At 38.6% G+C, this 13,582-nt stretch overlaps 1 protein-coding gene and 1 long non-coding RNA gene across 9 annotated transcripts in view; both read left to right on the forward strand.

Moving 5' to 3' along the window:
* Window positions 1–975: 975 nt before the first annotated feature.
* Window positions 976–13,582, forward strand: part of TBC1D22A (TBC1 domain family member 22A) — a 169,541-nt gene continuing 156,934 nt past the window's right edge. For 3 of the 8 annotated variants that reach the window (XM_030478577.1, XM_030478575.1, XM_030478576.1), the window contains exons 1-4: window positions 977–1,174; window positions 3,475–3,531; window positions 5,580–5,920; window positions 6,713–6,892. In XM_030478577.1, coding sequence (XP_030334437.1) covers window positions 1,113–1,174; window positions 3,475–3,531; window positions 5,580–5,920; window positions 6,713–6,892 — 640 coding nt within the window. In that variant the 5' untranslated portion in view covers window positions 977–1,112. Of the gene's footprint in view, window positions 1,175–3,474; window positions 3,532–4,285; window positions 4,417–5,579; window positions 5,921–6,712; window positions 6,893–13,582 lie in introns of those variants that run through there. The other 5 variants (XM_030478580.1, XM_030478579.1, XM_030478574.1 and 2 more) reach the window with 4 other exon arrangements.
* LOC115604936 lies at window positions 11,761–12,603 on the forward strand. Its single transcript, XR_003990447.1, has 2 exons — window positions 11,761–11,868; window positions 11,913–12,603. It is a non-coding gene; the product is annotated as an uncharacterized LOC115604936 (long non-coding RNA).

Consider the following 13,582-nt stretch of genomic DNA (forward strand, 5'->3'; position numbering starts at 1 on the left):
TGACAAGGGGTAATGGCTTCAAACTTAAACAGGGGAAGTTCAGGTTAGATGTAAAGAAGTTCTTTACAGTGAGGGTGGTGAAGCACTGGAATGGGTTGCCCAGAGAAGTGGTAAATGCTCCATCCCTGGCAGTGTTCAAGGCCAGGTTGGACAGAGCCTTGGGCGACATGGTCCAGAGTGAGACATCCCTGCCCATGGCAGGGAGGTTGGAACTAGATGATCTTAAGGTCCTTTCCAACCCTAACCATTCTTAAAGCCCTTCTTCCACCTCACCATAAAACTGAGTAAAGAACTGTAAACAATTGGGATAAAGTAGAAAAAATCTGATGCATTTTGCTATAAAATGGTGTTAGATTTAACCTGATTGAAATCTGTCCTCTCATCTTAAATTGATGTCTCCTTCCATTGACATGGCAAGTTTTGCATTTCCTCCTGAAGAGCACTCTGAATTTCTCTTTGTGGTTACATGAAAAAGGATTAAAGCCTGAGAACATCATACTCGGGAGTACCATAAAGTACAAACTGACTTTAAAGGTGCTCTTTTGTTAATCACAGACAGGAATCAAGAGCGAGGCTCTATACCACTGCAGGCTGGGACCTCCCACACCACCACAAGGCCAGGGAAGGCCTGGGAGAGCCTCCCCGGCACCGGCGGCCTCAGCCCGGGCTCGGACGAGGTTCCCGGCGCTACGCCGCCGGGCCCCCCCGCAGCCCCGCGCCTCCCCGCCCGCCCCGCGCCCACCGCCCCGAGCCGGCGGGGACGACCCCGCCGCTGCGGCCCCGCCTCCGGCCCGGGAGGGGAGGGAGGCAACGAACCCACCGCCCACCGCCACCGCGGCAGGCCCCGCGCCAAGGCCCATCCCCGCCCGCCGCCCAACACTCCCTCGCTGCGATTGGCTCAACCTGACCCACCCGGCAGGACTGTCACTTTTGGTTGGCTAAAACCTCCAGGCCTCCTCGTGGGGCGAATGAGGAGCGGGGTTGTTTCCTGGTCCCAAGATGGCGGCGCTCTGTCCCGTTTGTGGGGAAGGGAATGGCGGGGAGTGAAGCCTGTGGGACCGGGCCTGGGCCGTGAGCCGCGCCGCGGGGACGGGGATGAGGTGACGGCCGCCATGGCGAGCGACGGCGGCAGGAAGCAATTCTGGAAGCGGAGCGGCGCGAAGGTGCCGGGCAGGTGAGAGGGCGGCGGGAAGGTCGGGGCCGGCGGGCGGAGGTTTGTCGCGGCTCGTCCCGCCGCTAGCTGGAGCACAGGGCGAGCCGGGCCGCGGGGAGCGGGTCTGCCCAGCACCGGGCTCCTGCGAGCCGCCTCGACCGCTGGGTTCAGCGGATGCTCGTAGATCTGTGCCCTCTGTGGCCAGCCGGTCGCTGCTTGTGGCTGGGAGAGCGGTGCGGGGCCTCTCGCCCCTGCCTTGGCTCTCTCCTGTTAACTCAGTGCCCGGAGCGTTTCAGTTACCTGATCGAGGACCACTGGTGGTCTCAGCAATGATACAAGTTACGATGTTTGTGACTCCATGCAAGCTATGGTATTTTGAAATAGTGTGCAGGAAACTGTGCTTTAGAGGCATGGAGCTGTACTTTAGTTTCTGCTTGATATTTCAAAATAGCATCGATTTCGCAATTCTCTTCCTGAAGTGTAGGCCCAGTCGTGGTATCGTTGCAAAGTGCTACAAACATATTCTGCCATTCAAAATTTTCTGGGAAATACATCCCCAAAGTGTTATTAACTCTTTTGAGCATTACGTCAGGCTGGAAATGCATGTTCAGGTGATTATTTAACAATAACATTCTCTGCTCCCAAGCCTGAGCTGTTCTCATAGTAGAGTAATTCTGTTTCCTATGTTCTTTTTGTAAGAGTGATGCGTGCTCTTGATTCTCGGAGAACAGTAACTCTATGCTTTATACTGTTTACCTGAATTCAGCAAAAGAGCCCTGCTCTTCGTTTTAGCTCCTTCCATTCTGAGTTACCCATAAGCACTAACTTGTAGTGTTTTTGTTTCTCTAGTTATAAACTAACTCTTTCAGTCTGAGTGTTCTTGTAGCTGAACTTATTTTGTAACTTTGCTGAGTTCTTTAGGAGTAAAACACACTTGACCCTCCTCGGTTGCATAGGATCTATGAATAGTTGCATTTAATTAACTTGAAGGCAACTGCAGGCATGTGGATAAACACGGATTCTGTGGAGAATGTGCTTTTGAGTTAATTTTTTTTTTAATGGTGCAGAGAAGAATGTTGTTGCTTTGTATTTGGGTGGATTCCCATCATGGTCATTCGTAGAGCGTCTGAAAGAAAAGGCAGATTTTGTGTGTATGCCAAAATGGAAGGGGACACCTTACCCCCACACAAGCATAGAGGAGGAGAGTGCAGAGACTTGCTGTGTGGTGTATGTGTACAGTCGTGTAGGAAGGCTGACTGTAGGAAGGTGGTGGACTGACTCTTTGATTTGCATGGAATCGCATGAAAACTGACAGCCTTTATAAACCACCACTCAGTCATCTGTAGGGCTAATTTCACTACTGTTAATAATGCCCCTGTAGTATAATTTTAAGTCTCTCAAAATTTATGACTGCAGTCTTCCTGGCTTGATTCTATCTCAGGTTTACTAAGGTCAGACTCATTTATATTTATGGTCTGGAGACTGGTTTTGATTTGTCAGGAGGGCATGTTTGTTTCCTTTTATGTGGCTTTTAGTTCAGGTTTAAGTAGATGCTAATGTTGCATATGATTTGCTCCTCTTTTAATCAGAGAGTTTTGTAGTAGTAATTTCTGTTATGAAGCCAGATCTAAATCTTGATGTGTCTTCTGTGGAGTTTTTAAGTATAAAATAATTTTATAGCTGAAAACTGTGGGGAGATGAACTTTTAGTTTATAGAGAGTTTTATTATTCACAAAGTAACATGCTGTTTTGTAATGTTAAAGATAATTGTGAATAAACCTGTCTTTGGAAGCTACTTATTTCAAAGCATTTGTTTTAATACTCTCCTGGCTTCTGTTCTCTAATGTGCCGTTTCTTGCATTTTCTTTAAATGTATCAGCCTTGTACTTTAGTAACAGTTAAGAACTGACTGGTTGGGTTTTGGGTGATGACATCTTTACAGGTGTTTCTTTGAGAATTTTTATTTTTTTGTAGGAAATAAACGAAGAAATGATATATCGGGAAAGAGAGAGAATTTAAAAGCAGTGTAGATTCTTAATGCGGAGCTAACTTTCTTTCCTCGTTTTAACGCGTGGTCAGAAAAATAAGTCAGCCTAAGTTAGCCTAGACCTCCTGTTAGGCAAATCTATGATTTTTAGTAAGTTACTTTTTAGTATACACTTGAATTCCAGCTTCATTATTTTTAGTGTCATGGGGGATTCTTGGAAACAGAAAACTGTTGGAACATTTCAGTTCTGCTTATTATTGGCTATTTATTTAATACACAGAAAAACCCCAAATGTTTTACTATTTTTGTAATAACTGTCTTGCTTTTCCTTTAGTATTCAACATGTGTATGGAGCTCAGCATCCGCCTTTTGATCCATTGTTGCATGGAACGTAAGTTAACCTAATATTTAAATATTCCACGTAGTTCATATCTCCTCTACCTTCTCTCCTTTCTTTCTTCCCTGTTAGCTATAAACTTATTGTTAATCTTCCTTTTCCAATTTTTGTCATAATCTTGACTTCTCTGTTCTATCTTCTCTTGTGACTTCCTGATGCTTGCCTTATTGGGAGCAACAAATCAGCTGTTCAGTTCTTAACTAGCCTTGATTGCCAGCATTTATTACCTATTTGCAGTGCCTTACACATTGGAAATGGTATGGTAAAAACTCATCTTAATTTAGCAGGTGAAGATTACAACTCAGGTGTAAGCAGCTTTCCTGCATGCATCTTTGTGTCGGTAGACTGGCTTTTTTTGTCTATAAGAGAAAAGAGTCAGGTTGTGATGTAGATCACTTTGAGGCAAAGGTGGGCATTTTGCTTGTGAGAAGTCTGTAGGTAGAATAGATTTTAGTGCTTTAAAAATTTATTGCCATAGATGACGATTATTTGATATCAGAACACAATGTACGTGAAAATGATAACGTTATGTTAAATGTCATTAGTAACCAAATAAATTTCATGCTGATAACTCACAACTAAAGTGAATTACTTTCATCTCCTTTTGTCTGAGGCTTACAGCAAAATGCTGCTTTCTGACGGCTCCTGCTTCTCTGCTTTATTGTCTTTTTTAATTTTTATTTTTTAAATTTATTTTCTTTGAAAGACAGGTTTTTTTAAACTTTGTCCTTGGCAAAGTTGTTTCTGGTTTGTTGGTAGAGTTCACAGCTCCTTTGAAACCAGCACTGAAATATTGGTGTATGTGAGAATCTGGGGAAAACTGCATGACCAATGAAATGAATGGCCCAAAGTGGCAAGGCCAAAACTTAATGGAAGGAGGTTGTGCGTCTAGTGATTTATTTATTTATTTTCCCAAGTGCTGGTTTGAAATGGCACGAGAGATAAACATGTGCTTGTTAATTTTCAGATGATACAGAGTTAAAGGCAGTTGAATGTGTAACGTTGAGGACTGAAGAAAAAGGAATGGGATGAATTGGTTCAAAATGGGGAGTTATAAAGAGAGACGCAATAACAAAAACTAGAAGCTTTCTGCTGGAAATGATGACAGAAGAGGAGAAAGACCTTGCTATTTTAGATAATGACAAGCTGGGTGAAAGTGTTAGTTTTGTAACACCTATTAGGAAAGATATTCCTTGTAATACATAACAGAAACATTACTGACATAGTATGAGGGCTGTGTGAGAACTTTTTCCGATTTCCAGTTCTGGCTTCCTTGTCTCACCAGGGAAAAAAAAAGAGTAAATAAGCACAGGTGGAAAGACAGGGATGGGCAGAAAGGGCCATGGAGTTATGGCAGTAACTTTTTTTTGAGAGCAGACTGGGATGCTCTCTCAATTTTATGCCTTGTTTAGCTGAAATCTGAAGAGAAATGTGATTGCTCAGCATTGTTGTGAGAACAAATGCCAAGCTAGGGAGGAATGCTTGGTTCTTCTCTGTTACACTGTGTGTTGACAGAGGGATGAAAGATTAGGAGCTGATCAGAGTACACTTAGACTAGCAACTACAGGAAATATCCTGCCTATGAGAAGAGCAAAGTTCCAAGGCAAATTGAGCTGGAGTGCCTGTATAGGGGGGAATGATAGATGTAATGAGTTTTAAGGTGAGACTTGATTTATTTATGGCAGTGATTGAATTACATGATTGATTATGATGACATGAGTAGACCTGATGACTTGATTACTGCTGCTGTGTTGTTACGCAGCAATTGCAGTCTGCAGAAGTTCGTGAAGCAAGAGAAGTGCAACATGTCCTGTCTATCTTTTAAACTATTGCAGTAGTATTCTGTTTACTTGTCTTTTGGGTTGGTCTGTTTTTTTGTTGTTGTTTGGTGTGGGTTTTGGTCATGTTTGGTGTTTGGTTTTTTTTTTTTTTTTTTTTGAACAGTAACATGACTGAAGGAAGATAAATTTTTCTACCTATCCATAGTGTTTTTCATACTCCATTACTAGTTCTCTAAATATTGTTTACTTGTTTTTGAACAGCTTGGTAAAACCAGGTTCAAAGCCACCTACAACTCCAGTGAAACTAAAGAAAGTCAGCACCTTTCAAGAATTTGAAAGTAACACGAGTGATGCTTGGGATCTTGGGGATGATGATGATGAACTCTTAGCAATAGCTTCTGAAAACTTAAATACAGAAGTGGTCATGGAAACGGCTCACAAAGTAATTGAGAATCATAGCAAGCTACAAGAACAGCAAAAGTTTCAGGAAGAACATCTACAGGAAGAAAACCAAGTAGAATCTGCAGAACTGACTTCGATTGCATGTGGTGATAATAGGCTTGTTAAATCAATCAGTGAAGGTCATACATCGAGCTCATCAGGTATGTTTAAAAAATGAAGAAGATGTTGAAAATCAAACGAGGGGGCTAATATTTGCCCTTTAAGACATTAACCCCTTTCCAACCTTTTCATAATACCACAGGAAAATATTAGTAATCAATATTGATTTGAGGGAGGCACTGTATGCTTTACTAATCTTTAAAGTATGTGTGTGAGAAATACATGGGTGAGGGAAGAATAATTAAACTTCTGTGTTTTCAGCATTATTACATCTTCAGTTTTGGAAGGAAGTTGCACTACTGAATGCATTTTAATGGTTAACTGCACCAAGATGTCTGCAATTAATAGTATTCCTACTATTGTGAAAAATTCTTATTAAAATGGTACTGTATAAGGTATATTGAAAAATTGGGGGAAACCGTGCATGTGGATTGTGAAGTTCATCCTTATGTGATCTGGTCTGTGGTTTATGTATAAACTTTTAACGTAATGCAATGATTTCCCCTCCACCTCCCCCCCCCCTTTTTTTTTTTTTTAATTTTTGTTAGATTGGTGAGGGGGATGGAAATGGCTTTCAGTAGCACAGAGATTTTAAAAATCAATTAGCCTTGCTATTAGAATGATCTCTAATTGATGCGTTTTAATTGTGGAATACTGCTTGGAAGAGGAATGCTCCTCCTGCTAAATCCAAGTCATTTGAAGTCCAAACTTGTGCTATACTTCAGTTTACATTTCTCCAAAACCTAATTCTTTTACATTTAAAAATTAAATTCAGTTTATTAGTAGCCTTCTCAGTAGCTGAGGCTAACTGTTACGATTCTTTTTCCCTTCAGATAACGCTAGTGAAAATTCTTCCATGCAGAGATCACAGTCCCTTCCACAAACTTCCACCCCTCCCTTGGTGAGTGGAATGGCAGACTGTAGTACCTCAGTTACTCCTGCATTAACTGAAAGAGAAGCATCCCGATTAGACAAATTTAAGCAGCTGCTTGCTGGCCCCAATACAGATCTTGGTGAGTATTTCTCATAGGAGCTATGAATTGCATGTAAATTATTCTTTAACTGTAAATTTTTTTCTGCTTGATGTACTGTTCTGACTGATGGTTTGGTTAGGATCTAATCCTTTCAGCATTTAGGATTGATCTTGCAAGAGACAGAATACAGTTGAATGCTTGTATTCAGGTTTGTAATACGCAATTTGTATACATCCTACTAATACATAAGGTGTTATTTGCCTTTTTGTTCTTTTCTTTCTCACATTATTTCTTCCTACTGGGCTAACCTCTGGAGGAAAACCAAACTATAATTAGCTGTGTTTAGTGTTAATGCCTGATAATGGAACAGCATGTAGTACAGGAATGATTCTCACACTTAGAAATATGGATGTGAAAAACGATGAAGCGTGGAAGTATTACTGCTTGTCTGCTTAGCATCGTTCATGTTGACAGACTGATACAGTGTCTCATCTGTGAATGCTGACAACATGTTATTGTGAAAACAAATGTGAGATAACTTGACTGTTCCCTTTGTGCACTGGATTTTAACTGCTGAATAGTAGATACGAGTGCTGAGAAGGTATCACAGAATCACATGGCTTTGTCTCCCACACTCTTAAGGAAGGAAGTAGAAACTGCATGTTTGCTGTTCTTGAATTGATGGTTTCCTGCCCTGTAGTGGTCATGAGACAATCAGTCTGAGACTTCAGTATAATATAGTCCGAGTTGTGGCTTCCTCCCAGCATCCCTGCCGTGTGCTGTGTCTTATTGTGAGATTGATGCTAGCAAAGTAGAACTATGGAAACAATACTAACTAGATGAGACGTATCACTTCAGTGGGTTGGACTTTCTTATAAATTGCAACTGTGAACAAACTCTGAGGTTTTAGAACAAATTACATGTTTTATATAAAACAAATTACACATTTTATATAAGCTTCAAAATGATACTCAAATACTGCTTTTTCCCCTTTGATCTAACAGATGTTATGAGCTATGTGATTGTGACTGACATGAAAACTCATATAACTTTTGAGAATGTTGTAATAGCAGAAATCTTTGTTACATAAGGTTAGAAAGTCAGAAGGAAGAAGTTTGCTTTTAAACCTATCCATTTAGCTTTTGCTGTCTTATTAGATGTGAGTACTTTCTCAGTAAATCAAATTTAGGGATTAAAGTAAACTATTTTGAAGGGAATGAAAGAAAATTTCCATTTTATTAGGAGTGCAGTCATCCTGACTGTGGTGAGAGTTTAGTCAATGTTATTTAAACAAACAGTTTGGTTTTTTTCTGTATTGAACTTTGTAAATCTCAAACAGAAATGTAGATAGGAATACAAAATTTGAGGATGTTGCTCTTAAGCTTTCAATATTCTTTCTCATAGATATCACTAAATAATGCCTTTTCTATCTCAGTTTACAGGAAGCTTGTTTTTTTTTCTCTTGCTGTACAATCTGTAATGAGTACAGAATTTGAAGCTGTGTGAATAAGAATTTTAAGCCCAGTTTTTATTTTTTGATACAAATATCTTGACTTTTGTATCTGGGATATATCCAGTAGCATTTCCTAATATATCTATAAATAATACACGACCTTTCTTAGTGAAAGATATGAACTCTTTACTGATGACACGCAAACTCTTGATGATCGTGAAGCTAGTAATAGTAGGTCATATGTGGTGGTGGTTCTTGGACTACATTAAATGGATCTATTAGGGAAGGTGTATGTATGCATATATATATGTGCAAACATGTATATGCATGGAACCATATGGATGGTTCATCAGAAACTATTGGGTGCATATGTGTATGCATTTTTGGGAGATGTTTGGCTAGTTCTCTATGTTACAATGAAGACTGTGTTTAAAAAGGATTCTTCCTGTACAATGACAGTAGTAGACTGAGAAACTGTTGTGGGTTGTGTAGTGGTTTGCTTTGTTTTGTTTTTTTCTTCCTTTGTGGATTGTTGTCTTTTTTGTCCCTTCATAGTAATACTGAAGGTGGACTAAAGGTAAAACTAGGTAACAGGCTCCAAGCTAAGATTTGTAGTGAGTAATGAAGGGACAGGTAGCTATTATGTTGCAGCTTTGCAGCTGGCTCATTCTCTGTGTGTGTGATGTGGTATATGTGAGTCATTGTTTTGTATTAGATCCACAGATAGTTGGGTTTTGTTTGTCATGATGAATTGAATTAGTGAATAGTTGTCTTGGAGACATTTTAGCAAGTATTTCTGTTCATTTCTGCATGTAGTAGCATTAGTTTTGCTTGGAAGTAATAGAAGCAGAAATAAAGTATTTCTATTGACTATGTTTTCTTGACATAATTGTGCATATTATTGAAAGAGATTATGCAACTAGACCTTTCAAAGCAATATAAAAATAAGTTAATCTGTGGAAATGAAACAATGTCATGCACATTTTCGACTTGGGTTTTTCTCTTATCGTAACATGAGAAATCAACATAGACTAAGAACAAAGTAATACAAATGACCTTGAAATCCTTCCAGTCACACTTGGATAATCATTATCCTATAAAGACAATGTAAAATGCGTTGGTAGTCTTCTATGTCAACTAAAGGTTGTGAAAGAGTGTGTTCTTTTACAAGAAAAATCTCAAAAAGATGGATTAGGCATATAAATTTGGAAGTGAAGATTATTTTAGCCATTGAAGTCCACTAACAGATTTTGGAGTTGGGTTTGCTCCAGAGGTTGGATATTGTGAAGTTGTGGAAATAGGTAGATTCCATCAACCCCATCAAATTATACATTGAGCAAAAGAATATACCAGGTATAGACTGCAACAGGGATATAAATCCACTGGTAAATATTAACATATATATGTAATGATAGAAGCATTCTCAAAGTTTCTCTGCACAGTTTTGTCCAGCAGATGTTTACATACACAAATAAGTGTTAAAACAAGGCACAATCTGAGAACATGAACTAGGAAAGGAAGGAAAAAAATCCCACCCCAGAATTCTAAGAATATGAAAGAACTAATTCTTTTAGGTTAATTAGCACTTATTGATGAATAAATAAATAAACTGTAAATAAAAGCCTCTTTCCATGACTCAAAAGTGCCCTTAACTAATTTCTGATATTTTGTAGAGCTGAACTAATAAACTCACTCTTGTAATTTATAATTGCCTTTGTAGTTGTTCTGAGTCTTCCCTTAAGCCCTCCTAACACGCTTTGCTTCTCTGTCCTGTAGGTGTTTTTGTTGTTTGCATGATAAATGGATGCAAATAATATGCCTTATTTCCATTTGGCACTTTTTATTTGACTATTGCTATGTTGTTATTACCTCTAATATAAATAGGGAAGTTATAATATGAATTGGATGTCAAGAATAGTTAGCTGTATGAACTCCCCTTCAGTTCCTATAGAACTGTTACTTCTAGATATATGATTTGTGCTGCAGGAGAGAAATATTCAAGAGCCCTGATGAGATACTCTCAAGTAGTAATATAATGCAAAGAATGGGGAGAATAATCTCAATGTTAAAATTACAGAATGAAAAAGAATGAAAATGAAAGAATGAAAGCTCCTAACAGGCTGAACTGTGTTATGGCAAGAAATGTGGGCTGGTAGAAGGAGCCTGTTGTAAGAAGCAGTTTTGTTTGAAGACGGATTTTAGGACTGACCCCTGCAGTGAGATCATATCGAGGTATACTGGGTGCATGTTCAGGAGGCAGGATAGGACTAGAGATAGCAGTACAGCTGTGTTTAGTAGACAACTGCAGAGTAGACTGTAGGGCCTGTGTGCCTGTGCTTCCTACTCCTGGTAGTGTATGCCAGGTTATTCAGAGGGAACAATTTACACTAGTCGTTTTGTGCAATAAACCTGTGCTTATGCTTGCCTCGCAGCCAATTTGGTCTACATTTACTTCATTTCAGGCCTTGTCTTCCCTTGTAATGGACCTTGCCTTACTGAATGAGATGGGCTGTGTGCTTGCAGAATCTTTTGTAAACAGCTGGTTGCTTTAAGAGGAGGGGAGGGGACTGTACAGGGCTTTAACAAAGCGTAAGGAGAGGGTCTCAGTGAAGAAATTTCTTTCCTTCAACAGACCGCTGTTTACAGTTAAAAAGACAAGTCTAACAAATTTAATAGAATTAAAGCATCTTGTGCAGTTTTAGGAAGCTGTTTGCTGTGCAAAGACAACATAAGCAAACTGTTGATAAAATTGGGCTGACTTATAACAACAGTCATCTCGTAACCTCAGCATAGAAGATGTATTTTGTAACATCAATTTAAAGAATAGGCTGTTAAAGCACTTCATTAACTCCCTATTTATCTTAAAATCAAGTAATTTTCTGCCCCCCCCTTTTTTTTTACACACATATAGTTAATGGGTATGTAATTGGGTGTCAGAAATATGTTTATTTAAATCAAACAACAACCAACAGTAAGCTTGATATACTGTGTTCTCTTGATTTAATGGAGCTTCATAACATTGCAATGCTATTGTTATGCAATATAGCACAGGTATGTCAAATTTTTCAAAATTAAACCAACTTATTTCTTAAGATGTAAAGTTGTTCTGCATGTTAAGTTGACTTTTTTACTTAGTCACAACGTATTCCAAGTTGAACAAAATAACAGATTGAAGTTTTAGCATACTGCCTTGGTAAAAATAATAGAAGGCCCTGTAGAAGCACCAGTGAGAATGGTAAAGCATTCCTATCTTAAATCTACTCACATTGCTGTATCCTATATTCAAATTCCAAAGCTCTGTTTGATTGCACATTGTAAAAACTCATCTATTTATCTCACTCATTCTAACAAAATCTCTTAAAAAGAAACCCTTTGCAGAGAGCACCACAAGCTGCTAAGTGGAGTGCTGTCTCTTAGCAAGTCCTTTACTATAGAAGTAGTATGTAATGTGAAGTCTTACAGAATACATAAAGAATAGCTGAACCTTTGATCTGATAGCAAAAATTAATTCCATAGTTTTACATGAATTACAAATGGTGTAATCTCAGATTATCTCATAACAGTGAGATAATCATAACAATTAGATATCATAATCATAACAGTGAGATATAACAATGAGATAATGCCTCTGTGTACTGTAATAAAAGAATTCTAGGGTGGTTCTCTAGAAATGGAATTTTGAAAGAAAACTTATTAGATGTGTTGTCTTCCTATCACAGTAGTCATCTATAATGTTGCAGCAACTTGAAAAGTAATATTTTCCTGTTTGTGCTTACAGTTGTTTATACATTCTAGATGTATATTAAACCTGATTAAACATAGTAATTATCTTGTTTATTTATGGTTCATATAGTAGTCTGTAACAGCAGTATATTATGTCCTTTAAAACTGTCAAACTGATGTTATTGAAAAGTTTCAATAACTTTATAAAATGCATTAATTGAACTTGATTAATTTTGTTTCCAGCTTCATTAATTTTGCTGCACTGAACTGCATAGTGATTTATCTCTATGCTCCTAGTACATCCATGTCATTTAGAATTTTATTGCCCCCTGCAGTTTCCAATTATCTGCAGTTGATCATGTTAGTGCTTATTCTTCTTCCAGTTTGTTGATATATAGTATAAAGTGAACATGTGTCCTACCACTGCCTCATATGACATGCCATTAGTCATATCTATCTATTTAAACTAATATCACCAAAAGGTGTCCTCTGATTCCTGTTCTGTTCTTGTTAGCCTATTACCTGCAAAACATGCTTGCCTTTTCAGTTAATACTGTTAATAAACAACACTAATGGAAAAAAAAGTGAGTACTCTACCACTAGGTTTTGGAACTCGGTGCTAAATAGCCATAAATGATTCCGTATATTAATTGCTTTTTGCAGGATTAGTTTATTTTTTTCTTCCTTTTTTTCTATGGCTTGGTCTCATAACGTGTGGGTTCATGTAATAATCAGCGTTTATTCTGATTACTGCTGTAGTAGGCTATTTCAATTTAAAGGTATTAGTTTATTATTTTCCTTTGTAACTAGGTGATAATAGGTTCTTGAAAACATTTGGAGAGGATTTTACATAGTTTGCCTCCAAAGGATGTATTTCTCTTCTTTTGTAAAGTTATTTGGCATAGTCAACCGTTGCATTATATAGAAAGCATTGACATTTTTACCTAGTTTGCTCTCTATTGGACCAGTCTTTATTTAAACTTTATTTTCTTCCGATTTTTTTCTCTTTGTTTTGTGTTATGCTGGTAGTGGTGATTGCCTGGTCTCAGGTGTAGGACCTTGCATTGGGCCTTGTTGAACTTCATGAGCTTCACATGGGCCCACTCAAGGCTGTCAAGGTCCCTCTGGATGGCATCCCTTCCCTCAAGCAGATCAACTGCACTGCTCAGCTTGGTGTCATTTGAAAGCTTACTGAGGGTGCACTTGATCCCACTGTCCATGTCACTGATAAAGATATTAAATGTTATTGGTCCCAGTACAGACTCTAAAGGGACGCCACTTGTTACTGGCTTCCGCTTGGAATTAAGCCATTGACTGTAAATCCTTGGATGTGGCCATTCAGCCAGTTCCTTATTCATCTAACAGTCCATCCATCAAACCCATATCTCTCCAATTTAGTGGCAGGAATGTTGGAGGGGCTTGTATCAAAGGCCTTACAGAAGAGTTGTTGTAGTTGGAATCAATACTTTCAAGGGAAGAAATTTATGTTTTCATTATTTTCTTGTAACAAGGGTTTGTTAATTTTTGACTTGAACAAAGACTCCTTCCTGTTC

This window comes from Strigops habroptila, chromosome 3 (assembly GCF_004027225.2).
Source record: "Strigops habroptila isolate Jane chromosome 3, bStrHab1.2.pri, whole genome shotgun sequence".
Classification (NCBI taxonomy): domain Eukaryota; kingdom Metazoa; phylum Chordata; class Aves; order Psittaciformes; family Psittacidae; genus Strigops; species Strigops habroptila.